We start from the raw sequence: 26,779 nt of genomic DNA, 5'->3' as shown, positions 1-26,779 counted from the left end.
CTTCCTCTGCTCACCAGCAGTGATTGTAACTGTCCTTGTATCTGCCTTGGCCTCCTAACAGGCTGGTGCTAATATCGACTCCTGCTCTGAAGACCAGAGGACCCCACTGATGGAAGCAGCAGAAAACAACCATCTGGAAACTGTGAAATACCTTATCAAGGCTGGAGCACTTGTAGATCCTAAGGTACCAATTGTTTTCTTATCTTTTTCTCCTGAAGAAGCCTTTGTCCACCATTTCTTTCTTGATAGGTCTTGGGTGGAAGTGCATAGGCAGAGGGGAGGTGGACTTGCTTGTCTTGGGCATGAAGGCTTGACAAGGCCATGGTTGTTGGAGTGGTGCAGTATCCTGGCTGTGAGCACTTTGGGGCAAGTGCTGCCACTGGCTACATGAAGTTTGTGGCACCGAATGTAGGAGGTGTTTGAGTTCAGCCGGGGCTACTGGAATCCATTGCAGTTACTTTGGAGTTTTCTTTGTAGATAATGAGACTTTTGGGGTGACATTTTAAAACGGGCTGGTAATTGTGCTTGCCAAACCAGCAGAAATGACAGAGGAAGCTTTGCTTTCCAAAGGACTGCCATGTGGTTTCTTGCAGTCACGCTGCTGTGGCAAAATTGTACCCCATCTTCAAACTCTACCCTTTAATTTGAAGCAGGACAATAAAACGCAGCTGTCTGTTTGCCTGTAGCATGCTCTGGTTACGTTACAGTCTTATAAAATACTCAGATCATGTATTAGTCCCCTACATCAGATGCTATTTGGAGCTCAGGAGCCCTCCCCACGTGAACTTATTGTTGCAACCTGCTGCTATTGGCACAATCCTCTGCTGTTGCTGGAGGGTACAGCTGGGCAGGGATGCTCTTTTCATGAGGGAGCTGGTAGGACAAGGAGGACTGCACAAGGTGCTGCCTGCCCCAAGCCTTAAACAGACCCATGAGAGCCTGGTTCTGAGCTGAGAAGGGGGAAAAGGTAGGACAGGCACGTGTGGGTTGCAAGTGTCTTGGAGCGACCCAGATACCTCTTGCCTGATTTATTCCTGAGGAAGTGAAAAGAAGTCTTTTTTTTCTTCTGAAGGCAAAGGAGAGCTTGCAACAGCAAATGAGAAGCCTGAGATCACGTCTGAAGTCTAGACTAGTTTATTATGTTAATTAGTTTCTCACACCAAATTAGTCATCAGTTTGAAAGCAGCAACACTGCAGCTTAAAATCAGCTCCAGCCATTCCAATGAGAAGTCCAAACATGAGCTTGCTGTGGTGTGCGCCCAGCACAGGGAGCTGAGGGGTGCTGGGGGAGCTTCTCAGACCCCAGGTGAAGCTGTTGATGGGGTGCAAAAGCCCACACAAAACCTGCAGAAACTTGGTTATTAGAATCATAGAACCCCAGCCTGGTTTGTGTTGGAAGGGACCTTAAAGCTCCTCCAGCTCCAACCCCTGCCACGGGCAGGGACCCCTTCCACTAGAGCAGCTTGCTCCAAGCCCTGTGTCCAACCTGGCCTTGAACACTGCCAGGGATGGGGCAGCCACAGCTTCTCTGGGCACCCTGTGCCAGCGCCTCAGCACCCTCACAGGGAAGAATTTTTTTCCTAATATCTAATCTAAATTAGACATTTAGGTAAAAATGATATTAATGTGTGTCTGCTCTACACAGGGTTGAGAAGCTGCACTTGGCTCATGCTAGCCTAAGGGGGAAGCTGTCGTATTGCTCAGGTGTGGCACTTGTAAGGGTGTAGGAGCTCCTTCTTCACCCCAACAAGCCCCCACTGTAACTCCTGACCCGAGATGTCCTGTCCTTGCCTGGGGGTTGCTCCCTAGCCCTGTGCCACACTCCCCGATCAGCTCCATGTGGAAGCTCTCTCCTCCCATGTTTCTTCCAGGGGCTGGGCTGGAGGCAGTCATTTTGCTTTTCAGTCTTTCATTTCCTGCCCCTCATTTCCTGGTCTCTGGGCCTTGCTCGGTGCTAAGCTCTTGGGATATAAAGGCCTGATCAAAATCAGGTTCCAGCCACTGCGATCTTTGGTGTTAATGTGGGAGTGTCCCCGTCGTGACTCACAGCCTGTCCATCTCCTCCAGACCCTGTATTCTCAGCTCCCAGAGGCATTTTTCCTTTCAGCCTGTGGCTGTTTTTCATCTCCTGTCTCAGCAGACAGCTGCGGGCATGCTGGGGACTTGGTCTCTCAGGAGCAGGACACCCCTTTGCCCTGCTTCTGGGTGCTGGGATAAGGCCTTGTGCTAATAAAATCCAGCAAAAAACCTGTATGAATGGAACATTTCAGGTTGAGACGAGGCTCCTTTTCTGATGTAAAGTGAAAACACCTCCTCTGTAAGGGATTTCTGCCTCCCTTGGCTCCCCAGCACATGGAGAAGCATTGGAAGGAGTTTGCTGGGGAAGGGGAGCATCAGTCTGGGGCTGGTGCTTTCCCTAGGCTTCAAAAAGACATCTCATAGCCTTTGCACTCTCAGCCTCCTGTTCTGCATGGGTTGCACCTCTGGGCTTTGTGTAAGGCTCCCTCTGCTCAGTGCTGGCATTGGCTCCTGCTCTCTTGCCTCCTTCACAGCAGCTGGGGGGTTTTTGGAGCCCTCTGTTCTATCTGGGAGCTTCTCTGGTGTTCCTGAGGATCACTGGGGTTGTACAGACATGGGAAATGCTGGGAAGAGGTGTCCTCTGAGTGCTTGTTCTGTGGTTGTGTCCAGGATGCAGAGGGCTCCACGTGTCTGCACTTGGCTGCCAAGAAGGGGCACTATGATGTTGTTCAGTACCTCCTCTCCAACGGGAAGATGGATGTCAACTGCCAGGTGAGTTCTTTCTGCGAGGGGCAGGAGCTGCTTCGCTCAGGTCAGGGACTCAAGGCTCAGCAGTGTTTCTCAAGGACAGTCCTGGGAGGCACCTGAAGAACATTCTGTGGTGACAGTGCCATAGGCATCCCGGTCCATCAGAGAAGGTGAATCCCCTCCGCTGGCCCCATGGAAACTTTCTTTGCACGTGCCTTGATTTGCAGTTTCTCCTTGACTCGGAGTTTGCTGGCGGAGCCTGTTGTTCAAGGGAGTCACTGTGCTCTTCCCTAGCGGGGGAATGGTGGGATCATGGACATGGTGTGGGATGGGTTGAGCCTGGCCCTTGTCGTCACAGACCTTATCCATTGCCGTGGGGTGAGGCAGCACTGCATCTGGGTTCCTGGTTCTGGGGGAACCCCACCACCCCTGGGCTTCTCAGGGAGCTCTGCAATAGCTCTTACCCAAGATGGATGTTCCTTGTGCCTTTTGGACAGTGTTTGAATGACCTGGAGATCCATTGCCAGCTACGAATGAACTCCAGCCTGCTGAGGCATGTTGGTTCAAATGGTGCTGGGCTCTGCAGGACCCTGAGGGACCTCTTCCTGCAGCAGCAGAGACTGAAGAAGAGTGATGAGACAAACATAGGGAGGGAAGGGGTCTGTGGCTCCCGGGCAAGGTGAACCCTACTGTGGCTACCAGGGAGATTGTGAAGCCAGCAGAAGACCTCTTGCCCATCCTGCATGTCTCACCCTTTCCTTTTGCCCTCCTCAGGATGACGGAGGCTGGACGCCAATGATCTGGGCCACCGAGTACAAGCATATTGAGCTGGTGAAGCTGCTGCTTGCGAAGGGGTCGGACATCAACATCCGTGACAACGTAAGGTCCTTCCTGGAATCCATTTCAGAAATCAGCCACTATCATAGAATCATCATAGAACCACAGCCTGGTTTGTGTTAGAAGGGACCTTAAAGCTCACCCAGTTCCAATCCCTGCCACAGGCAGGGACCCCTTCCACTAGAGCAGCTTGCTCCGAGCCCCTGTGTCCAACCTGGCCTTGAACACTGCCAGGGATGGGGCAGCCACAGCTTCTCTGGGCACCCTGTGCCAGCGCCTCAGCACCCTCACATGGAAGAGCTTCTGCCTAAGAGCTCAGCTCAATCCACCCACCACCAGCTCACAGCCATTCCCCCTTGTGCTGTCATTACAATCCCTTGTCCAAAGCCCCTCTCCAGATTTCTTGTCGGCCCCTTCAGGTATTGTGCTGGGAACCATCAAGCTCCAGGAGAAATGCTTTTGATTGTGTTCCTGTTGCAAGCAGTACCTTCAGCAGTAGCCTGTGCAAGGCAGAGTAGCAAGTCCAGGTGTAGCATCATGTGGTGTGCAGCCGACAGGGTGAATTTTTTTTGTATGTGATGTGATTAGGGTTTTCTTTACCTAGATGTTGCAACACTGGGAGGCAGAAGCTATATAGAAACAGGCCTCTCCACTCCATGGTGCATGTCAGTAGCCTCCCATTTAAGGAAGGATCTAAGTTGCAATCACTCCAAGATTTGCTTTATTTTTGCTTAGAAAGAAATAGACAAGAGTTGATCATTACTATCACTGCACTGTTTTAATCGATGTCTTCAGAGCTTGTCATGGGGAAGGGTTCGAAGTGTGCTGCAAATTGCACTGGAACTGAAAACAGAGTATCATTGCTTAAAATACCTCCATCAAAAAAGATGAGTGTTCAGCTATTTCCAGTGCTGCTAGTGAGAGATGAGTACATTCAGTATTTAAGAGCTGCCTGAAGTCGAATTGATTGTTCTCCCTGTGGCTCGTGGTTCTCTTTTCTAGCACCTTCATAGTCCTATAGCTCGTGCTGTGCTCTTTTTAGTTCTGTAGCACTGGAGGCATGCTGACTTTTCCTGTTGGCTGGGCTGGGGAAGCTCAGCTTCTAGCCTTTTCCAGCATCTTGGTTCATGTCTGCCACCTCTCTCATGGATAGATTGAGACTGGTTTGTAGCTTAGAGACAGATGATTTGCCTGCGTGTCTAAGGTAGGCAATGGACCACTTTGTGTGCAGCCTCCCCATCCTTGGTACTTGGAGGCAGCTGGAGTGAGAACTCCCTGCTTGTCTGTGCAGAGATTTCCCTGCCCACCCTGGCAGTCCCACTCAGAAGGAAAAAGACTGCAAGCCACATGTTGCATGCTGCAGGTGTAGAGCTAAGGATGACGGATCCCAAAGCAATAGGGGTTTAATGCACTAAACAGCCTCTGCTCTGTTCTCTTTCCCCCCAGGAGGAAAATATCTGTTTGCACTGGGCTGCTTTTTCTGGCTGTGTTGACATAGCAGAGATCCTGCTGGCTGCTAAGTGTGATTTACATGCAGTGAATATTCACGGCGACTCGCCCCTGCATATTGCAGCCAGAGAGAATCGCTATGAGTGTGTAGTGTAAGTACAGCTCCAGCCCTGCTGCTCCTCTCCCTTCCCCTGGTCACTCCTTTCTGCCTGGTTACTGGCTGGCAAGCTCAGGAGATCCATTGAAATGCCTTTGAGGTCTAAGCACAAAGCAGGATGGGGATGGAGGGCTCGTTTCTCCATTACCCTGCTCCTAGGGGCAATGGGTCTGAAATACAAGCTGCTGCTAGAGCTGGTGGAAAGCAGAGCAAGAAACGAGTGGTGCTGGAGTCTTGGGCAGAGGTTTGAGGGGCTCTGCTCAGCCTGGGCTTCCCAACAGAAAGGCCACAGGCATCCTTGATTAAAGCTTGCTTTTTTTCTCCCCATAACTGGCATGGCATAATATGGTAACAGGGCTTTCCCTTTGCTCCATCACTGCTATGAATAGTCATCCTGGGTACTCACCAAAAACCGGTGAGTCTAAACAAGGGCCAAGTCCAGCACCAGTTTCCTGTGGGACTTTTTCATTTCCACCCCATATCTTTCCCTGCCAGAGAGAGTTTCAAGCCTGTGTGAAGTTAGGCTTGTACCAGCAGAGTACCTGTCATGCCTGAAGCAAGGCAAGGTTTGCCCAGAGCTCTCATGAGTGCCTAGAGCTCAAGTCTGTGGCTTCTGCAAGCACCTTCACATAGAAGGATTCATTGAACCATGTTTAATAAGGAGAACTCAGGTGATTATTCACTACTACAGATCCTTCCTTGCCCCTTAAGGGCTCCTGGAGGATGTGATTCAGCTTGTTTTCCCCTTGCAGAGTTTCTCTCAGGAGATGCTTACTCTGTCTTGCTCTTTTGCAGTCTCTTTCTTTCCCGTGGCTCAGATGTCACTTTAAAGAACAAGGAGGGTGAGACCCCACTCCAATGCTCCAGCCTTAACTCTCAGGTCTGGGTGGCCCTACAGATGAACAAGACTCTCAAAGAATCATCTGCTGAGAAGCCTGTCCAGATAGAGAAGGTTGTGAGCAGGTGAGAATACATCTGGCTTTGCTTGGGGGTCATGAAATAGAGCCCCGTGAGGGAGGCTGAGGGTCTGGTTTAAGAAAGAACTGCAAGTGCACGCTTAGCCTTTTAAACTGGTGTGAAGGTCAGTTTGAGCTTAGCAAGAGCTACGCACATGCTGATTCAGACCCTGGTTTGTAAATTCATCCTCCAAATGGAAATACTGACAAGCACAAAGAACTATCTGTAAGACGGGGTGGAAAAAAATGAACTCTCTGCTGGTCTGAGCTGCTTTAGGCTTTGAGTGCTCAGTGACCAGAGCCAGTAATTCTGCCCCAGGATGGCAGTTGAATGGGCCCTTTTACAGGGGAGCTTTTCCTCTCTGACAGTTCTCTTTCTCCCACTGACAGAGACATCGCCCGGGGTTATGAGCGGATCCCCATTCCCTGTGTCAACTCTGTGGACAGTGAGCCTTGTCCTAGCAACTACAAATACGTTTCACAGAACTGTGTCACCTCCCCAATGGACATTGATAGAAACATCACCCATTTACAGGTGAGGGACCTTGCATAGCCACGTGGGTATCCTGTCCTGGTGTGCTGCACCTCAGAATGGGGTTTACATTCAAATGGGAATGTCTGCTCCTAATATGGCCATCAAATTCCAGCTAAGGCTGTAGTCCTAAACTCCAGCTCTTTCTCTAGGAGATGGGATTCTGCTTTATTTCTCTTCCAGCACTTAAGCTAATCCCTGTGATCAGCTGTGTGCTGTCGCTGGTGCTGGCTGATGTGGCTCCCATTTATCCTTTTCCTCTGTTCTGTATCTGGAAAGTTGGTAAGCTGTTGGGAGACCTTCCTCATGCTGTCTTCCTGCAGACTGCAGCATCCAGGCCAAGGTCTTCAGTGTGATACTGGAAGTCCTGGAAGGACTGGGTTGTGAGAGCAGGGGTGGGGAAGTGTAGGGTGAGGGAAAGCCCTCTATGGGCACAGCCCTCAAATGGCTGAAGTGAATGTCCCATGCCCAAACCCTGTTGGGCAGCCACTGGTGGTGGGATAGCATTGGTCTGGGGAGTGCTGGAGCCAGTTGGAGCACACATATGGGAAAAAGCAAGCAACAGGCAGGACTGAGATGTCATGTTGCATCATCTCCCAGCTCTTGTCCCTCCTTGGACGAGTCCTTGTCCTCAACGACTCCACCCAAGCGTGGAGCACAGCTCATAGGGCATGCAGGAAGGTTAGTAACATGGGAGGACATCCTCTCATGACAAAGGAAGGTGGCTCAATGTGAGAGCGCACAGAAATTGCACACATAGATAATGGAGTAAAACCACTGCTCAATTGATGAGACTCGTCCTGACTCAGGAGCTGCAGCAAGAAGACTTGTGGTTTCCTCTATGATCCAGTCACAGAAGTTGCTCTTTCAGTTATGTGTGTGTGGTGGGGAGTTAACCCCTTCTCTTCTCTTCCAGTATTGTGTATGTATAGATGACTGCTCCTCCAGTAACTGCATGTGTGGCCAACTCAGTATGCGCTGCTGGTATGATAAGGTGAGGACACAGAACCTGCTAGTGGGTCAGGTCACTGTCTGTGAGCTGAACTCTGCAGTTCGGGGTTTATAGTAGTACCTTTAAGCCAGTTCCTCACACAACTCCTCTCTCTTTGTTTTAAAATGCCTGAAGTCGTAGTCTCAGCTTTGAGGTGTGTGTGATAACAGCAAAGCACATAAGCAGGAAAGCTTTTCTAGTGTTACTTATTTGTGTTACTCTCATGCCAACTGAGCCATTAATTACACCCATGTGCTAGAGAGTATTGAATAATCCATGCGTGAAATCAGCTTCCAGTTCAGAGCAGCACAGACAAAGCTGTCGTATGGAAACAAGGGCAGGGTAGTAAAGAGGTTTTTTGCTTGCTTTTATCTGTTATCATTGTGATCCTTCTGGCTGAAGGCAAAGTAGGGATGTTTTAACTGCAGCATTGCCAGAAGCCTGGTTTGGTTTGGGTAACCGTGCTTCAATGCTCCAGGGAGGATTTGAGGTTAACATTTGGACAGGTTCTGCTAAGATCAGAACTTCCGTGAATCTCTGCAAGTTTCTCCCAGGGGGGCTGTTGGCATCTTTCTTTGCTCTGTAGCCATTTTATTTACATGTTAATAGGTGATTACATCTTTCAAGCCTTAACAGCCAAATTTGTTAAATATGATGAACTGCGTCTATCGCTTCCTTAATCCTATCTTGGGTTTGTTAATAATTGAATTGTAGCTTTTTTGGGAGTGTTATTTGGGAAGATAATGTGGTTCAAAGAACTTGGGTATACTGGCCTTGTACTCTGGAAGTTTAGGCTTTATTCCAGAGGCAGACAAAGCGTCTGCTTCTCCCCTCCAGCACAGCAAATGCTAATAATGATGGGGATGCACAGTGGGTTTTTGCACAGCTCTGTAAGATATTTTTTCTAGTGGTGCATAGGGTGATGCCAGGCAGCAAAAATCTAGATGGTCTCTTGCTCTTTGGCAGCTGTTGGTGATAGTGATGATGATCTCCAGATGCTGGTGATACCACTGTTGGGGTAGAGCAGAGCCACTGCAGAAGCTGAGGTCTGATGCTGCTTTGGGGGAGGTTGGGGCATGCTCCACATTAGGGTTCCCTGGCCTGCTTTGACACTGAGGGGGGATTTCTGCCCTTGGCCTGCCCCTGGTTTGGAGGGGTGGCAGGGATGAACAACTAACCCAGTCTGGAATGCCTCTCCTCTTCAGGATGGCCGACTCCTGCCGGAATTCAACATGGCTGAGCCGCCGCTGATCTTTGAGTGCAATCACGCGTGCTCGTGCTGGAGAACCTGTAGGAACCGGGTGGTGCAGAATGGGCTCAGGTGAGAAGGATGATCCAAACGCAGCTTATCTTGGCAAGACCAACACCAAACCTGTGAGCTTTCTGGCTCTCTAGTCTCACCTCACCCATAAACCCACAAAAAAACCCAGGAGGCAGAAGCTGGGGCAGGTGCCACCATACAGTGGTGGGTTCCTGTGTGCTGTTGGTGGGAATGAAGCAGCAGCAGGTTGTTGAGCTCAGTTAATATTTACACCATGCCCTTGTTGCTGTCATGTTGAAAACGTGGTGTTCTTTCATCAGCCTGACCGTAAAACGTGGAAATGACTTGTGGCTTTGGTTGAGCAGCCTAGATGTAACTTCTCAGGTGGAGATGTGTGAGGAAAATCACAGCAGCAGAAACTGCAAAGCCTTCATTTAGGAGAACTTGTAAATTAGCAGTCTGTATTTAACGCCTTTAAGCTGCAAGAGGGGAGATTTAGATTAGACATTCTTCCCTGTGAGAGTGCTGAGGCGCTGGCACAGGGTGCCCAGAGAAGCTGTGGCTGCCCCATCCCTGGCAGTGTTCAAGGCCAGGTTGGACACAGGGGCTTGGAGCAAGCTGCTCTAGTGGAAGGTGTCCTTGCCCGTGGCAGGGGTTGGAACTGGAGGAGCTTTAAGGTCCCTTCCAACCTAAAACAGTCTTGTTATTCTATGATTCTATATTATATAGGCCAGCATGCCCAGATTTGGCTGCTCAGAAGTTCCAGCTATTGGCCTGACTCCCCATGATCGATACCTGACTAACCCATTGGCCTCAGTACTGTGGATCAGCCGCTGTCGTTTTGGTGCCAAGCTAAAAGTGTCAGTGTTGTATTTTGGACCTCTGCTATGGAGAAGTTTGCCACTGTACTAAGTCCAAAGGAATCCCACTGGGAAAAAGACTTCTGCAAAGTTTTTGTAGTGCTGACAACACTTTTATTTGCAAGCCTTGTAGTTTGAATGACATTTTGCAGTATTAAAAACAAGTAAGGAAGAAGCTGGCTGTGTTTCCACAGAGCTTTATCTCTTCTGGCTTTCCCCACCAAGCTCCAGAGCTCCGGTGTCTCCGTGGGTGTTGATTGAGGAGCTGTACACCTAGAGCTGTTGCTGCTGTATTTTTGCCTTGCCGAAGTGTTTTCTGAAAGCCAGGAAGTGTTGGAAACCCAGCCGTGAGCCTGGGAGAGCAGCTGTGTTGGGAAGCCTGCGGTCGGGTGCTTGACAGAGCTGTGCTTGAGGTCCCTGGGAGGAAACCTCCTGCATTTGGGCTGCAGTGTGACACATGGCTGTTCCCGCTCTGTTTCAGTGCTGCCTTGATCAGATTTGCTCCAAATTAACTCTGCTCAGCAGCACACACATTTCCATCTGGCAGGGTGACCTGGCCTAGCTGGGAAGTTGGCATTGGAGCCCTGGTCCCACTGCTGTCTGTGTCATTCCCAGTAACAGAGCCTGAGCTTGGTGCTGTGCTGTGATGGATGATGCAAAACATGGGAGAGCTTCCTCAAGCCTGAAACAGTGTTATAACCACTCTTAGAGTGATCATTCTCCTGAAGTCATGTTTTGCCGTGGTGAAGGCTTCAGGAGCTGGGAGCAGGTACAAGAAAATGCACAGCCCCTGGTTTGAGCTGATGGTGGTGCCAGGAGGGAGTGCTGGGGAGGAGAAGTGCTGGGGAAAGCAACTGGGTGAAGTTAAGGTGAGCGTTGGCTCTCTCTTTATTCCAATAACAGCATTGCTGAGAGTGGGTTTTGGTTCCCTTGGGACAGCATCAGCCTTCCCTAGCCCTGGAGACTGTTCATCCTGCACTTAACTCAAGTTCTGGCGGAGCAGGAGGCACAGTGACTTACAGAATTGTTTCTCTGCCTATGAACTCCATCAGTAAAATTCCACAGAGCAGCAATTACACCAAGAAGTTTCAAGTTGCAGCGTTTCTTCCTTGTCTTTCAGCCAGGGAGCTGGATATGATGGAGCTGCTAAATGCACTGGCCTCTACAGAGGGCAAAGGGGTCAGAGCACTTAACTTAAGGCGTTCTTAATTCGCCATAAGCTCCCTGCCTTCTCCCTGCAGCACCCTCCCTGCAGAGCTACACTGCCTTAAGTCCCATTCCACCTTCCTGGCCTTCTCCTGAGTGTGTGGAAGGAAAAACAAATGCTGGGGGTGAGAGTCTTGTGTCCTACATGTCAATCATCAGTGGTGTAACCACATGGAGCATCCACTCCCACATCCTCCTCCCCAGTCCTGAGGGGTGCAGCTGTGCAGGAGAAAGGGGTGACGGATGCCCATCCCTTGTCCCCAGGCAGTTTCCATCATAGAATCCCAGCCTGGTTTGTGTTGGAAGGGACCTTAAAGCTCCTCCAGCTCCAACCCCTGCCACGGGCAGGGACACCTTCCACTAGAGCAGCTTGCTCGAAGCCCCTGTGTCCAACGTGGCTTTGAACACTGCCAGGGATGGGGCAGCCACAGCTTCTCTGGGCTACCAGTGTGTCACCCCACTCCTAGTGAAGAATTATCTACCCACGTGCTGAGAGCAGTGGTGGGAGTGGAGCGTTCCCTCAGTGGTGCCAGTGTGAGAACTGGGGGTTGAGTATCAAAATCAGCTTTGAGTTTGTGGTCATGGAAGGTTGCTGCCTTTTTTGCTTATCCCTCTATGAAAGTTCATCATCTTTCTGTGCAGTGCTGCTATTAATGTGGCTTCTTTTTCTCTTTCCAGGACTCGATTGCAGCTTTATCGGACACAAAAGATGGGCTGGGGTGTGCGAACGATGCAGGACATTCCTCTGGGAACCTTTGTGTGCGAGTAAGTTCCTCAGCTTTCAGTAGCTCCCACAAGCCCATTGCTTCCTGAGGTGGTTTGCTGCTCTTTAAGGAGAGGTTTTCACACCAGTCAAACTGGCATCGGGCCCTCAGCCAATTTGAATGGAGTTTCCTGACTCCATTCCTGCTCTGTTTGTCCTTTTCCTCATAGTGTGGAGCTTTCTCCACCCTTTGCTGGCTCGATGAGATCTGTGCTGAGCTCTTTCCCCTCTGAAACACAAGTGGTGAGGGGAGAATGCATTTGGGTTGTGCTGCACATGTGCTCAAGTCATATGTTCGCTGTGGCTAAGGGGACATTTCAGGCCAAGGCAGTTGGAAACAACTTCTTTCTAGGGGATCTTTTTCTGTTTCAATACTGACATCTCAAGAAGTTTTCCAGTGTCACAGCTTTGGCTTTGGTTTTATTCAACAAAACAGTAAAGCACTTTGTGTTAAGCATGTGTCAGCTCTGATTCACTAAAGTATTTAAGAACAAAAATGTTTCAGATGTATGTCAAGGGAAAAAGTCTGCCATTGAGCCCCACAGTTTTCAGGCTTTAAAGTGCTATGTGTGCTTTATAGATGTTCTGGGAAGTGTTTTCTTCATTGCAATTCTCCAGTGAGTTAACACCTTCTAAAGAGTGCTGAACTTGTGGCCTTCATGGAAATAGGTGCTGGGGTCTTCTAGAAGTAGTTATTGATGTTTTATAGAATTGGGGCAGGGGATTGAGGAAAATCATTGGAGAATTAAGTCAGTTCTGCAGTGAATTGGCCAAGTATTTCTTCCATGTTTGGAGCTGCCAGACAAGAACATGTTTTGTGCAGAGGTAAGGCTTAAAACTGCTGTTTGTGGGCAGTGTCCCAAGTCTGTCTTCAGGTGGGGCTTTCTGTCAAGTACCAGAGATCGCAGTGTCCTGATTCTCAGCATCCAGCAATGAGCCAGAGCCTGCAAGTAAACTGCTCCCAAAGAGGAAAGGCACCAACTTTACCAAATCCTACTGGAATGCTAAACACACAAGAGGTATTGGCAGTGGTGAGCTGGCAGCCCAGGGAAACAGGGCAGCCCTGACAGCGTAATGGACACAGACGGGCGCATTGTGGAGCACATCATTGCTGATGGGGTGCAGATACCATGACCATGCTTAACTCTTCCCTTCACCCTTGCCAGGAGCTGCTGACATTGTCTTCATCATTATCTAAATAAGCTGCATACTAAAAAGCTGAGCTAATTTGTGTCTTGCCCATGCACGTTCCTCCTTATCTCCATCACTCTCACACACACACAGTATTAACTCACCAACACGCAGTCCTCCTCCTCTCCTCCAGCTGCACTGATGGCCTTCCTGTGGTTCTTCATGGCCACCCTACAGACTTGGTTTCTTTTTTCCCTCATCTCTGGCAAAGAAGCGCCTGTGCCAGAGGTGTCTGGGGGCTGCTTGCACACAGCAGCTCCTGGGATCAGCTCCTGTGGAAGAGGATTTTGCATTGAAAGTCCAGATTAGAGCCCTGAGCAGCTAGTTGCTTCATACAGCAGTTCTTCCTCTGCTTGGGAAGGATGATAATGGTATTGGTGTAAGGATGACTTTATTCCATGAGTTTTCACATTTGCCTGCATGGGGAGCAGGTCTGGAATAGTTCTCACAACACTTTCATTTTGCAAAGCTCTGCTGGTCCTGACTGTTTCTGTGTGTGAATGCCTTTTTTACACACAAGGAGCATTTCAGCCTGGTTTGTGCTTTAGAAACCTTTCAACTTTTCTCTATAATCACTCCAGCAATCATTTCCCTTTCTGTTTCTGCTTCTGAGCTCTTCCAGACTGGTTTGTATTGGAAGGGACTTCAGAGTTCATCTGGTTCCTACCCCTGCCGCGGGCAGGGACACCTTCCCCTAGAGCAGCTTGCTCCAAACCCCTGTGTCCAACCTGGCCTTGAGCACTGCCAGGGATGGGGCAGCCACAGCTTCTCTGGGCACCCTGTGCCAGCGCCTCAGCACCCTCACAGGGAAGAGCTTCTGCCTAAGAGCTCAGCTCAGTCTCCCCTCTGGCAGGTTAAAGCCATTCCCCTTGGCCTGTCCCTACAGGCCCTTGTCCCAAGCCCCTCTCCAGCTTTCCTGCAGCCCCTTTAGGCACTGGAGCTGCTCTCAGGTCTCCCCTTCAGGAGCCTTCTCTTCTCCAGGCTGACCCAGCCCAGCTCTCTCAGCCTGGCTCCAGAGCAGAGAGGCTGTGAACTAGTGGGGTGCAGGAAGTGTAGAGACTTGTGAGGATCTAGTCTGTTACTTTCTGTGCATGCCCATTGTGTGGTTTCATTTCTATATGAAAGAGTGATGCTTTGATACCATCTGCATTGAGCCAGGTGTTTTAGCCACCCTTTCAGCCAGAGAGATCCCCAAGTGTCCCATTTTCCACACTGCATGGAAAACCCTGGAGCCTATTCTGGGACCTTCCTGTTGCTGTTGATTTTTAGCATGGAGTGAGCTGTGGTCTTGCAGTGATGAGCAGCAGGGTAAAGCTCAGGTGTAGTTACTTGCCAGCACCATGCTCAGTATCTTGCTGAGAAGAAGGATGTTGGCTTGATTTTGGGAGTTCTTAAAGGAAGGGACTGAAGCTCAAACTCTTTTATTGTGTAGGAACATGTGCTTCTTGCACATCCCTCCCTGACTTTCCATCTGGGAAATAAAGGAACTGTTTGTATTTGTAAGCAGTCCTGGAAAGGTAATGAATTACAGGAATAGTCTTTAAAGGAACATCAAACCAACAGTTTCTATTTCGATTGTGGTTTTTAGTTTCACTGAGTTGTAAACCTGGAGTAGCTGTCCCTGAGCAGAGCACTCTCCATGCAGCATTATTCAGCTGTTTCTCAGCTGCTGCTGGCTACTGTGCCACGCTACAGCAATTCATCTCTGGCCATCGTCTTCCTATTGCTTTAGGTCACCACTGAGCGTGTGATTTCCAGTAGTGCTTCATAAATAACAAGGTGTAGTGGGGCAAAGAGGAGGATCACACACAGCGACAGCCTCCTGCTCTGACCAGATCCCTCAGGTTTGGGAACTGCAGCCAGGTGATCCCTTGTCATGGAATGGGTCCTCTCCAGGTTAATGGTTTGTGGCTCTCCTCTGTCCCAGCCTTGCAGTTAAGTGCTGCCTCAAGCCAGGGTGGGGAATGGATACAGTTGGTTAACACTTGGAAATGCCTTGGGAGCTGCAGAGCAATGCTGGGATAACGGATGCTGATCATGGAATAATGTTGATGCTGCAAAATATTCATTTATTCGTATTGTGAATCCTTTGCTTATAATTAATTATCATTGCAGTGCAGGGCAGGAAGAGTTAGATACTGCTGGGCTGTTGCCGCTTTCTCATATTCTCCCTCTGGCTCTGTACCTCTCGTGTCTCTTACTTCAGTTGAAGCAGGTCAAGGCAGGAAATGTTGAACCTTGACAGTCCAAAACTGCTTGTGATGGAGGCAGGGAGACAAATGTGGGAACACCAGTGCAGTGGGGACTCCTGTGCAAGGGGGTTTGCAGCAAAACCAGTGTCTGTCTGGGGTGTGGAAGGTGGTGGGTGTATTTAGTTCTTCTCAGCAAGCCAGGCCAAGCAGCACGTGCATTGTGGTGATCAGAGGACCTGGTTGTAATCTGCCTTGCACCTGGTTTCACAACAAGGTGGTTGTTACTGGACCACAGTTCTGATTTATTCTGGTTTGAGAGGGATAGAAAGAAGTTGGGATCCTTGCAGGGATCCTGCCAGGTTAGGTTAGACCTAAGACTTCAAAACCAAACCTTTTTAAGGTGTGTAGCCTATGTAATCAGTCAAAATACCCTGGAAAATACAGGAGGGACAGACACAACCATTTTGCTTTGGGATATAAACAGCACAAGCAGTGCAGTAGTGTACAGGAGAGCCAGGACATGAGTCTGAACAGGAGAATTGGATTAATGTGTTGATCTTGGCCAACAAAGAGATTTGCAGAAGGAAACGCATTCCTCGGAGGAAAAGTAAATTTTATTGGAAGTAAGACTCCAGTTTTAATATTGAAAGCGTTGCCCTGAAAAGGAGGACTTTGGAGCAAGATTTTAGCTGCTGTAAACTGGCAAAGCTCAGTTTGCCTGGGTGGCTCTGAGATGACCTGCCCTGTGAGGCTGAGGGTTGCCACCTGTGGCTGAGCTGTATCTCTTTCTTTCCCTCTTCTCAGAAAGAGAAGTTTAAACCCAAACACATGATTGCATGAACATCTTATCTCTGCCTTCCCCGTTTGTCTGCAGGTACGTTGGTGAGCTGATATCTGACTCGGAGGCAGATGTCCGTGAAGAGGACTCCTACCTCTTCGACCTTGACAACAAGGTACTGTATCTGGAGGTGCCTGATGAGACAAACCCAGGGTCTTGCCTCTCCATAAGGGCAAAGAGAGTATTTGTCTGCACCTTGACACACAGCAGAGAGGAGAGCCATGAAATACAGAGGGGTTGAGGTAAGGCTTAGGGCTTGTTAAAGCAACGCGGGGCTAGCATGGTGTGTGCTCCCCACACCAGTTCTGATGCAAGATGCTCTTCTGTCAAAACTGTTCAGGTATCCTGAGCTGAGTTGTTCGGTTTTTGATACTCAGTGTGTGTATGCAGGCTTGCAGTCCGGACTGACAGCTTTGTGAGTTCTTCATAGAAAGATGAGTTGGAAGACTGAAAGAGCAAGCCTGGTTCACTCAAAAGGGATCAGATACCCTGGCAGGGGCTGGAGGCTTGTTCTGCTGGTAGTTACCCTGTGCTGCTCTGTGGAGAGCTGTCTCAGAGCAGAAACCCTGCTTTGAAAAGTGCCATCTGATGTTTTTTATCAAAGCCATCACTTCAGACTTTGCTGGGGAAAGGAGGAGAGAGGGGAGCTGGGGACTCAGAGGAGCGCGGTGGCTTCCAAGCCGTCTTGTTTTTGTCATCAGCTAATGACAAAGAAGCTTTGCTCTTTTTCTTTTTTGCCTTTTTTTCTTTTTAAAGCAACACCCTGAACAACTGAAAGAAGACAAGGGATGAGTGTTGTAGTCAGTCTGAAAACGGCAGGGTCAACCTGATTATGGAGTTGAAAAGCACCAGGGACTTCAGCCTGGTTTGTGCACTTAGAGCAAGACCCCACCTGGGCCTCGCCTGGCCTTTAGGTCAGCCCCTGGCTGCCTGCCTTGATGGGGAACCTCTGGGTTTGCTCTTAGGAAGCCTTCAGTGAAGCAAAGAGGAAGATCCAAGGCACAAGCATTGTCTTCTTGCAGGGTGTCTGAGGCCTTGGGAACACCACTTGTGACTCCATTCAGCCCCACTCTTTGGGCCTGGCCATCCAGGCAGGTTTTTACCCAGTGATCACTGCACCCGTCCAAGCCATGAGCAACCAGTTCCTCCAGGAGAATGCTGTGGGAAATGGTGTCAAAGGTTTCACTAGGGTCAGGTAGACAATAACCACAGCCTTTCCCTCATCCACTAAGTCGCCTTGTCGTAGAAGAAGATCAGGTCAGGCAAGCAGGACCTGCCTTTCATAAACTCATGCTGTCTGGGCTTGGTCACCTGGTCATCCTGTATGCACAGCGTGATGGCACTCAGGATGACCTGCTCTATAATCTTCCTCAGCACTGAGGTCAGACTGACAGACCTGTAGTTCTCTGGAGCCTCCTTCTGGCCCTTCCTGTAGACAGGCATCACATTTGGTAATCTCCAGTCAAGCAGGACCTCCCCAGTGAGCCAGGACTGCTGAGAAATGATGGAAATGCCTTGGTGAGCACTTCCACCAGCTCCTTTAGCACCCTTGAGTGGATCCCATCCATTCCCATAGACTATGTGTGTCTAAGTGGCATAGCAGGCCACTGACCATTCCCCTTTGGATTATGGGGGCTTCATTGTGCTCCCTGTCTCTGTCTTTCAGCTTAGGGGCTGGATACCCAAGAACAACTGGTCTTGCTATTAAAGACTGAGGCAGAAAAGACATTAGGTACCTCAACCTTTTTCTCATCCTTTGTCACTATGTTTCCCTCACATGCAATAAAGGATGGAGATTCTCCTTAGCCCTCCTTTTGTTGCTGATGTATTTGTAGTATCATTTTTAATTGTCTCTCTCAGCAGTAGCCAGATTAAGTTCTAGTTGGGCCTTGATCCTTCAGATTTTTTCCCCTACCCTCATGGCAAGGTGGGAAGCACTTTGCTTTGGGACTCTTCCTCCTCAGCAGCTTCACAGTGAGGACTCTGCCTGGGTCAGTCAAGGCAGCAGAATCCTTTCTCAAGAAGCACATCTTCACTTGCATGGTGGGGAGCCCAGATCTTTCCAAACAGGCACTAGATGTGGTAGTGGGTGATGTTGCCCTCCCCAGCCAAGGCATTTCCATGGAGGAAAGTGAGGGGATGATGGGAATTCCTGCTAATTGCAACACGAAATAACAGCATGTGTGTGTTACAGGACCACGTGGGGTGATGCCTCCCCAGCCGTTGGGACACCTTCCCTGGGTTCCTGCCCCAGTGGGGTGGTGTGATCTGGCACCACTTGTCCATTACCGGTGGTGAGGTGCTTGCTCAAAAGGGAGCTTGAGCACTGCTAATGGAGCCTTTTGCTTTTGGCCTCTTTGCAGCTGAAATTAGCTCCTGTAATTAAAGCCTCTGCCTTGCACAGTCATTCTCTGCTGGAATAAAAAAGCCCTGAGGGAGGTTCTTTTCTTTTCAAGGAAAACAAAATATTACTGCTCTCTGGAAAGGGAATTTCTGTGTTCTCCCTTGCACTTTTATCTGCAAAAACCTGTGTTTTCTTGAGGCTCTGGCTTTGTGCTTCCTCGCTGTCATGTTCAATTAGAGGACAGAACAGATGCTATTCCCCTATCCAGCAGCTTGTACCCCTAAGGTGTTTGTCTGCACCAGGCATCAATCCCACCATGCCAAGCTGGTGCTTTAGCTGGGCAGAGTGGAGAGAGCCAACGGACCAGGCAGTGACAGGAGCATTGGGCTGGTGTGGGCAGAGGGCTGTGCAGAAAACTGGGGGTTTGGGGTACTGTTGGATCTAAAAGTGTGTGTTTAGTCCTTTTAAACCTGCAGTGGGCTTCCTGCCCTGGTTGTTCTTCTTGAAGCTCTGCAGAGTATTGCTGGAATGGTCAATAATTTGGTCAATTGTTTTGTTTTAACAAGTAGCGGTAATCGTAGAACCATGGAGTCATGGAATGGTTTGGGTTGGAAGGGACCTTAAAGCTCCTCCAGCTCCAACCCCTGCCACGGGCAGGGACCCCTTCCACTAGAGCAGCTTGCTCCAAGCCCCTGTGTCCAACCTGGCCTTGAACACTGCCAGGGATGGGGCAGCCACAGCTTCTCTGGGCACCCTGTGCCAGCGCCTCAGCACCCTCCCAGGGAAGAGCTTCTGCCTAAGAGCTCATCTCAGTCTCCCCTCGGGCAGGTTAAAGCCATTCCCCCTGTCCTGTCCATACAGGCCCTTGTAAAAACCGCACTGATACTAAACCCAGCCTCACCTCATGGCTACTGACACATTTCTCCCCTAGGATGGAGAGGTTTACTGCATCGACGCCCGTTTCTATGGCAACATCAGCCGCTTTATCAACCACCTCTGTGAGCCAAACCTCATCCCCGTGCGAGTGTTCATGTCGCACCAGGACCTCCGCTTTCCCAGGATCGCCTTCTTCAGCACGAGGCACATAGAAGCTGGAGAAGAAATCGGGTAAGTGCTGTCCTGGGGCTGCCACTGCCTCGCTGCAGGGAGAATGGAGTGTGATGGAATGAAAGCAGCGCTGCTCCTGAGCAGGGTCATAGAATCATAGACTCAACCAGGTTGGAAAAGCCCTTTAAGCCCATCCAGTCCAACCGTTCCCAGCACTGCCCAGGCCACCACTAACCCATGGCACTGAGGCCTCATCTCCATGGGCTGTGAACACTTGCAGGGACGGTGACTGCAGCCCTGCCCTGGGCAGCCTGTTCCAATGCCTGAGCACCCTCTGGGCAAGGAATTGTTCCTCAGCTCCATCTAAACCTGCCCTGGTGCAGCCCGAGGCCGTTTCCTCTTGTCCCATCCCTTGTTCCTTGGGAGCAGAGCCCAGCCCCTCCTGGCTCCATCCTCCTCTCAGGCACTTGTAGGAAGCGATCAGGTCCCCCCGAGCCTGATCTTCTCCAGACTAAACCCCCCACGTCCCTCAGCCCTTCCCCATCACACTTGTGCTCAAGGCCCTGCACCAGCTCCATTGCCCTTCTCTGGCCCCGCTCCAGCACCTCAGTGTCCCTCTTGCAGTGGGGGTCTCAGAACTGAACACAAGATCACTCCATCCCTTCAGTCCCAAGGGATCCCACAAGCACACTCCATCCCCTGAAGCGTTCCAAGCCCCCCAGCTCTGAGGATTGCCAACCCTGGCCTCTGGCTCCAATGCTCCCTTTTGCTCCTGTGTGCTGGTGCTTTGCAGTGACCCCATCTCTGTCTCTTGCAGCTTTGACTACGGAGACAGGTTCTGGGACATCAAAGGCAAATTCTTCAGCTGTCAGTGCGGTTCACCCAAGTGCAAACACTCGAGCTCAGCGCTGGCCCAGCGGCAGGCGAGCACCTCGTCCCAGGACACGCAGGAAAACGGGCTCCCCGACACCAGCTCTGCCACAGCAGCCGGCCCCTTTTGAGGCTCCGCTCCCCAGAGACTGACTCCTTTTAACCCATAGATTCACAAACTGTCTGAATTTCCATTTAAAGAGAAAAAAAATGAAAAAACACACAAAAAAAAAAGCCCTCTCCAGGAAAGCCAAGAGTTCGTGACGCTTAGGGCTGTGCCACCGACTGTTACTTGAGGAATAAGTAAAAGCAAACCCCACCTCCGTGATGATGCTCTCCCCTCCCTGGGCCTGCAAAGCTGCTGGGTTTCACAGTGTGGAGGGGTGGCTGGTGCAGTTTTGTTCTCCCTGCAAGCTGTCCTGGCCTCCTCCTCTTAGTGTGCTCCCAAGTGTTGTCCAGGGGAGGGCCTCCCGTCCTCGGAATGTTCATTGAATGGATCACTCATGCCAAGTCATCTCCAGTTCGCTTGGAATAAACTTTGAGTACTTGATGGAACTTTGTTGCTAAGCAGAGGGAGGGAGGTGCTGGCGTTCGGGGTGCTTGGCACAGCCCCGGGGCAGGCTCTGCTGGTTGGCTTTTGTTGGTTTGTTTGGTTTTTTGGTTGGTTGGTTGTTTCTAATCATGGATTTCTCCCACATCTCACAGGATGTTGTGGTGGGGCCTTTCCTGAGGAGCTAGAGGGCATTTCTAACAAATACCCTCCTTGTTCCCAAATCCACCGGCTTCTTTCTCTTCCAACGAGAGGAAACCCATGCTCCTCACAATCCCTTTGGTCCCTGGCTCTCCCTGAGCCAACCAGAGATGTTTCCCCTGAGCCTGGGCTCCCTTTGGGCTTTCTCCATCAGGAACCAGCTCTTGTCCACACCACTGGGCCCTGTTACCGTCTCCACGGAAGGATTCCCCTCGCCCCGTCGCAGGAGGTGTTGTAGAGAGGGAAGGTCGAAGGGGATCGTACAAGACACTAAACTTCTGCAGCAATTCAGGTTTTTCCTTGTTTTTATAAACACAAAGTGAATGATAAGCGTGTTCTAGAGGACCTCGGCTCGCGGCCGCCGCCAGGGCGAAGAGCAGGCGAGGACATCCCAGATGCCACCAGCTCGTCTGTTCCCATCCCTTTCCTCAACGCTGGGCACCTTCGATTCGTTTTTAAGCCACCCGCTCTGAGGTTCCAAGAAACTGAGTTCTTTTTTACCAGGACATTGGGGACTGGCGTTAAAAAACTACAACCACAAAATAACAAAACCCCATGAAACAGAAAAGAAACCCCAAGAACACCCCCCCCAAAAAAAAAACCAAAACGACAACAAAGAGAAACCACACAACAAAACGGTGCTGATTCTGGTGTGATTTTTGCTCACCACGTGAATATAAACTTATCAATTGTATAAAAAGAACAAAGTGATTTTAGTATAAAACTGCAGGAAAAAAAAAAAGAAACCTTTTTTTAAATGGTTAGTATTGTAGTGTGAATAAAATTTGCCATCACCTTTTGTGTGGTGGCTGCGCAGGTCATTACCTTCAGTTTTGTTCTGTTTTGTTTCTGTTTTTTGCATATATCTTTAAATACTGTAATTAGGGCAGTACCAGTTTCTTTTGTTCATCTCTCCTAGAACATTCATAATGCCGTCATGTTTATTATTATTATTTGCGGTTGCTGTTTCGGCCGTCGCAGGAGCGCTCTTTTGGCTCCGCTCATTTTTCTTGTTCTGTTTTCAACGAAATCAATAAAAAAAAAAGAAAAAAAAAAGGAAAAAAAAAAAAAGAGAAAAAAGAAAGATGTTTTAAAAGGATTTGGGGGTTTTCGTGTGCAGGGCCTGGGACTGCCACCAGCTGGGGGCTTGGAAGTGAAAGAAGGAGTTAAACCCCCAGCCCTGCGGACTTTCAAGGTGGGAAGAAGCAGCCTGAGCATTGCTTTGAGGTATGGGGGAAGCTGAGTTTTACGTGTTGTGTAATTCATGGGATCCCAGCCTGGTTTGTGTTGAAGGGACCTTAAAGCTCCTCCAGCTCCAACCCCTGCCACGGGCAGGGACACCTTCCACTAGAGCAGCTTGCTCCAAGCCCCTGTGTCCAACCTGGCCTTGAGCACTGCGAGGGATGGGGCAGCCACAGCTTCTCTGGGCACCCTGTGCCAGCGCCTCAGCACCCTCACAGGGAAGAGCTTCTGCCTAAGAGCTCATCTCAGTCTCCCCTCGGGCAGGTTAAAGCCATTCCCCTTGGCCTGTCCCTGCAGGCCCTTGTCCCAAGCCCCTCTCCAGCTTTCCTGCAGCCCCTTCAGGCACTGGAGCTGCTCTCAGGTCTCCCCTTCAGGAGCCTTCTCTTCTCCAGGCTGACCCAGCCCAGCTCTCTCAGCCTGGCTCCAGAGCAGAGCTGCTTCAGCTCCAGCTCTTTGGTCTTAACATTGTTCCGTTTCGTTGCTCGACCTCTGCTTGTGAATCTGCTTGTGAGCAACCCCTGGGATGTTCCCTATGCTGGGAAGCGGTGTCGGGAGGGTCTGTGGGGCTGTGGGGCTGGGCTGGGGTTGGGGTGCTGTGGGGTGCAGCCAGGGAAGTGGTGCTGGGAGGTTCCCCCAGGCGCTGTGGTTCCAGAGTTCCAGACATGGGTAGGGGCTGCCGAGGCAGCAGGACTGAGCACAGCCAGCGTGTGCCCTCCCTGCTGACCTGTGCCGGGAACAGGACCGAGCTCTGAGTCACTGCTGGTCAATAGCGCATAGGAACAGCAGGAGAAGCCCAGGCTGATGCCGGCGGGGCCGGGAGGAGCAGGGATGAGTCCAGCCACGTCATTGCACCTCTTGGCACCCAGTGATGTCCCTCCTCATCCTCCCGGTCAGTCAAATGTGAGGTGTGGAGCCTGGGTTGATTTGATGGGAACGGGCAGGGCTGCAGTCACCGTCCCTGCAAGCGTTCACACCCCGTGGAGACGAGGCCTCAGTGCCATGGGTCAGTGGTGGCCTTGGCAGTGCTGGGAACGGTTGGGCTGGATGAGCTTTTCCAACCTCTGTTCTATGGCTGTGTTGGGGTTTTTCTGCTGGAATTGCATTGGGTGCCATTGGGATGAGCCAGAGCTGTCAGGGAAAGCGAGCAGGACCCTTGAAGGCACCCACGTGCCCTCACACATTGAGACCATTTAACTACAGGCTAATTATAATAATTCATTCCAATATTGGCTAATTAAACACTGTGATGAGAATAAACTGCTTTAATTGAAGGTGAGAAAAGGAAAACCCCCAGAGAGATCCAATCTCTGAGCATAACGTTCCTAAATGAACCCTTTTCCTGGCGTTGAGGGTGGGAAACACACATGGGTTTGGGGGTCCATGGGGTCACACAGTGCTGGTCCTGGGTGCAGGGAGGATGCTCACATGGGTGGAGGTTGAACATGGGTTGCTCACAGTAATCCCCGGCACCGCTGAGCGATGCCTTTGCTTTCCTGTGCAAACCACTGCAAATGAAAGCTCTGCACTTAAGGCCCCATCACATTCCATAGGTGAGGATGAGCTGGAGAAGGGCTGGGTGTCTAACAGGCATTTCTGCCCCCAAACAGCCGGTGTGCACTGGGGGTCTGGGGTTGGGGTACGTGGGTGAAGCTGCCCCCACTCAGCTGAGGGCAGTGAGTTGTTATGGTGCTTCACTTCAGCTGCATCACTCCAAGGATGCAACAGTGTCAATGTCAGTGTTCTGCCCTGCAGCGAAGCTGCTTGGTCACCGATTGCTGGCTCCTTACGGGGCCCAGGGAGGTGCCTGTGGCTCTGATCCTGCTTTGTTTGATGGAGAGATTTCTCTCCTTTCACTGCAGCGCAAGCATCTGCTCCAGGCTTCGCTCCCCAGCAGCCGCTTGTCGCTTTGCTCAGGCACTTACCAGCACAGGAGCATTTCTGTTCGGCTGCTGCCAAGCAGGACACGAGGCCTCACGTCCACCATGTGCGGGGCCAGGGCTTCCCTTAGCTCTGCTCTAAGTGCACGGAAACCTTCAGTCACTCCTTGGCCTTGTGCTGGGGATTTGGGCACTTGGCGAGTGATGCTTTGGGGTGTCCCCATGGTCACAGAGCTGTCCCCAGGAGTGGGACCACATGGATGGGTGCTGGATTCGGTGCTGAGCTCAGGCAGGCGTGGGGCTGAGCTGTGGGGGCATCTCGAGCATCCTGCAGCATCTCATCCTTGCCCATGGCAGGAGGGCAACGGGGCAAAACCCTGATTTCAGAGAGCTGGAGGAGATGCTGCTCTCCTGCCATGCATGGAGCACCCATACTCCCCCCTTCTTGTTCCCACTGAATTGCCCCCAGGGAATGCTGGTGACCGCGGGTACACCTCCCTCCTGGTGGGCATCAGCCCCTATAGCCATAGGGGAGCATCATACAGGGGCCAGTCCCCTGCTCTGGGACCAATGGATGAGACACGGATGGATCAAATCCAGCTCGTGCAAACCCTCTGCTGGTTCCTGTCTCTGGGGGCTGCTGGGCACCGGGGGTGTTCGAAAGGCACCAAAAGGGAGCTGCCCTGGGCCAGCAGAGCCACAAAACTACCCTGAAATCCTGGAGCTGATCCGGCTCCTCTGCACAGCCTCTGTCCCTTTGTCCAGCAGCGCTGAGCTCCCTCCCTGAGGAGTGAGGAGGGCCATGGTTATCCCGCAGCCTGGAGGAGTTATGGAAACTCTATAAATGCAGATTTCACCCCACGTCTCATTCCTGAGCCTCTGCCAGAGCCGGAAGAGATACTCGTTTATCTCACCGATAGCACCGAATATTCCCTCCCTGCTCAAAGAGCTCCCTTATCGCCCTTTTAATTTCCTTTCCAGTGCTTTGGGCAGGATGAAAAGTCGTGGGTGCTGTTGCTGTTGGCAGCGAAAGGCTCTGATGTCCTGGCTGCTGGCTACCAGAGCCTCGCACCAGGCTTCAGGTTTAAAGGCCACAGATGGGATGGGAGGGATGAAGGAGGTGAGGGGAGAGGCTGTGACACCCCCTGCCTGCCCCAGGCATTAGCATTGATGGCCTAAATGACCAGCAAAGCAAATATTGCTTAACAGGGCCTGAAAGCAGCACTGGGATGACTCGAAGGGGGGGTCTGAACAAGGTCAGCCCATGCCTGAGTTTTCCTGCTCAACCTTGCCTTTTCATTTCTGTTTATCCAATGGGAGAGTCATTAAAGGACTCAGCACCTATTGACTGTGCTCAGCAACTGCTGGGGCTCCTGCTTTGCTGGTGGCAGAAGACATTGCGGGGGACACTGTCTTGCTGGATGTACCTGCAGGCTGGTCCCTTGGTTACCTCTGCTCTTACTGCAGCATCAAAGCAGCCCCCAGCAAGGAAATGCCCCTGTGACCAGCAAGCTTGTACTTACAGTGAATAAATGCTCCCCAGCCCCTCTGGGATGGGTGGGGAAGTTGAAGGAAGGAAACAGGCAATGAGAGTGTTCCATCCATGTTACACCCCAATCAGCACGTGCTCAGCATCAGCAAAGGTGGCCAAAACAGCTGGGGTTTGTTTGGCAGCTCCTCCTCTTCTCTCCCTCTCCCTCTCCCTCTCCCTCTCCCTCTCCCTCTCCCTCTCCCTCTCCCTCTCCCTCTCCCTCTCCCTCTCCCTCTCTCTCCCTCCTGAAGGGTTTTAATCATGAGTCCCACAGTGCAGGGTTGGAAGTGACCTCCCCAAAACAGCCGGTGTAGAGTGGGGAGCTCTGGGGTCTGGGTATGTGGCAGAGAAGCTGTGGCTGCCCCATCCCTGGCAGTGCTCAAGGCCAGGTTGGACACAGGGGCTTGGAGCAAGCTGCTCTAGTGGAAGGTGTCCCTGCCTGTGGCAGGGGTTGGAGCTGGAGGAGCTTTGAGGTCCCTTCAACCCAAACCAGGCTGGGATCCTGTGATCATCTGGTCCAGACTTACTCTGCAAAACCACAGTCCAGACAAGGTGTCCTAGCACCACGTCCAGCTGAGGCTTTCAAGTGCCCAGTCCTGGGGAATCCATCACTTCCCCAGGGACATCGTTCCAGGGGCTGATTGTTCTCACGGGGAAAAATCTTCCCCTTGTGTCCAGCCAGAATCCTCCCAGGAGTAACTTGTGCCCATCACCACTCATGCTCCTTGTGCAAAGGGAATCTCCATCTTCTCTGGAGCCATCCCCATAACACTGGAGCACGTAGCTGAATGCTGGAACAGGTACCTAAGATGAAAGCCCTTGTCCCCCTGCCCAGACCCCCTGGGACCAGGTTTATGGCCCAGGGCTGCCAATGCTCTTATTAAGCCATCACAGCCCGATGTTTGGCTGGGATTAAACCCATCATTACAGCAAACTTCCCCAGCTGACCTGGTAGGAGCAAGGCATCGGCACAGTAAGCCAAGACTTTGCTTAAATCCTTGGAGCTCTGCTATCTAACAAGAATGACAAGAGACTACATTAGGGAAAGGGCTGGCTATTTTAAGAGAGATCCATTGCCAACTTCCCTGGCTACAGAAGTCTTTAATACCACTGCAGGA

At 51.0% G+C, this 26,779-nt stretch overlaps 1 protein-coding gene across 17 annotated transcripts in view; it reads left to right on the top strand.

The window, feature by feature from the left end:
• Positions 1–21,546, top strand: part of EHMT1 (euchromatic histone lysine methyltransferase 1) — a 114,982-nt gene extending 93,436 nt beyond the window's left edge. For all 17 annotated transcript variants that reach the window (XM_062640282.1, XM_062640287.1, XM_062640288.1 and 14 more), the window contains 12 exons: positions 62–184; positions 2,689–2,790; positions 3,541–3,645; positions 5,050–5,204; positions 6,005–6,172; positions 6,556–6,700; positions 7,614–7,691; positions 8,894–9,009; positions 11,694–11,780; positions 16,036–16,114; positions 19,275–19,450; positions 20,208–21,546. In XM_062640282.1, the coding sequence (XP_062496266.1) occupies positions 62–184; positions 2,689–2,790; positions 3,541–3,645; positions 5,050–5,204; positions 6,005–6,172; positions 6,556–6,700; positions 7,614–7,691; positions 8,894–9,009; positions 11,694–11,780; positions 16,036–16,114; positions 19,275–19,450; positions 20,208–20,391 (1,518 nt within the window). In that variant the 3' untranslated portion in view covers positions 20,392–21,546. The remainder of the gene's footprint in view (positions 1–61; positions 185–2,688; positions 2,791–3,540; positions 3,646–5,049; positions 5,205–6,004; positions 6,173–6,555; positions 6,701–7,613; positions 7,692–8,893; positions 9,010–11,693; positions 11,781–16,035; positions 16,115–19,274; positions 19,451–20,207) is intronic.
• The last annotated feature ends 5,233 nt before the right edge of the window (positions 21,547–26,779 follow it).

This window comes from Pezoporus occidentalis, unplaced genomic scaffold, assembly GCF_034315485.1.
Source record: "Pezoporus occidentalis ecotype Australia unplaced genomic scaffold, CSIRO_AGI_Poc_V1 ctg64, whole genome shotgun sequence".
NCBI classification, from domain to species: Eukaryota; Metazoa; Chordata; class Aves; order Psittaciformes; family Psittacidae; genus Pezoporus; species Pezoporus occidentalis.
Note: the sequence above shows the minus strand (reverse complement) of the source record. Positions and strands in the feature narration are given on the sequence as shown.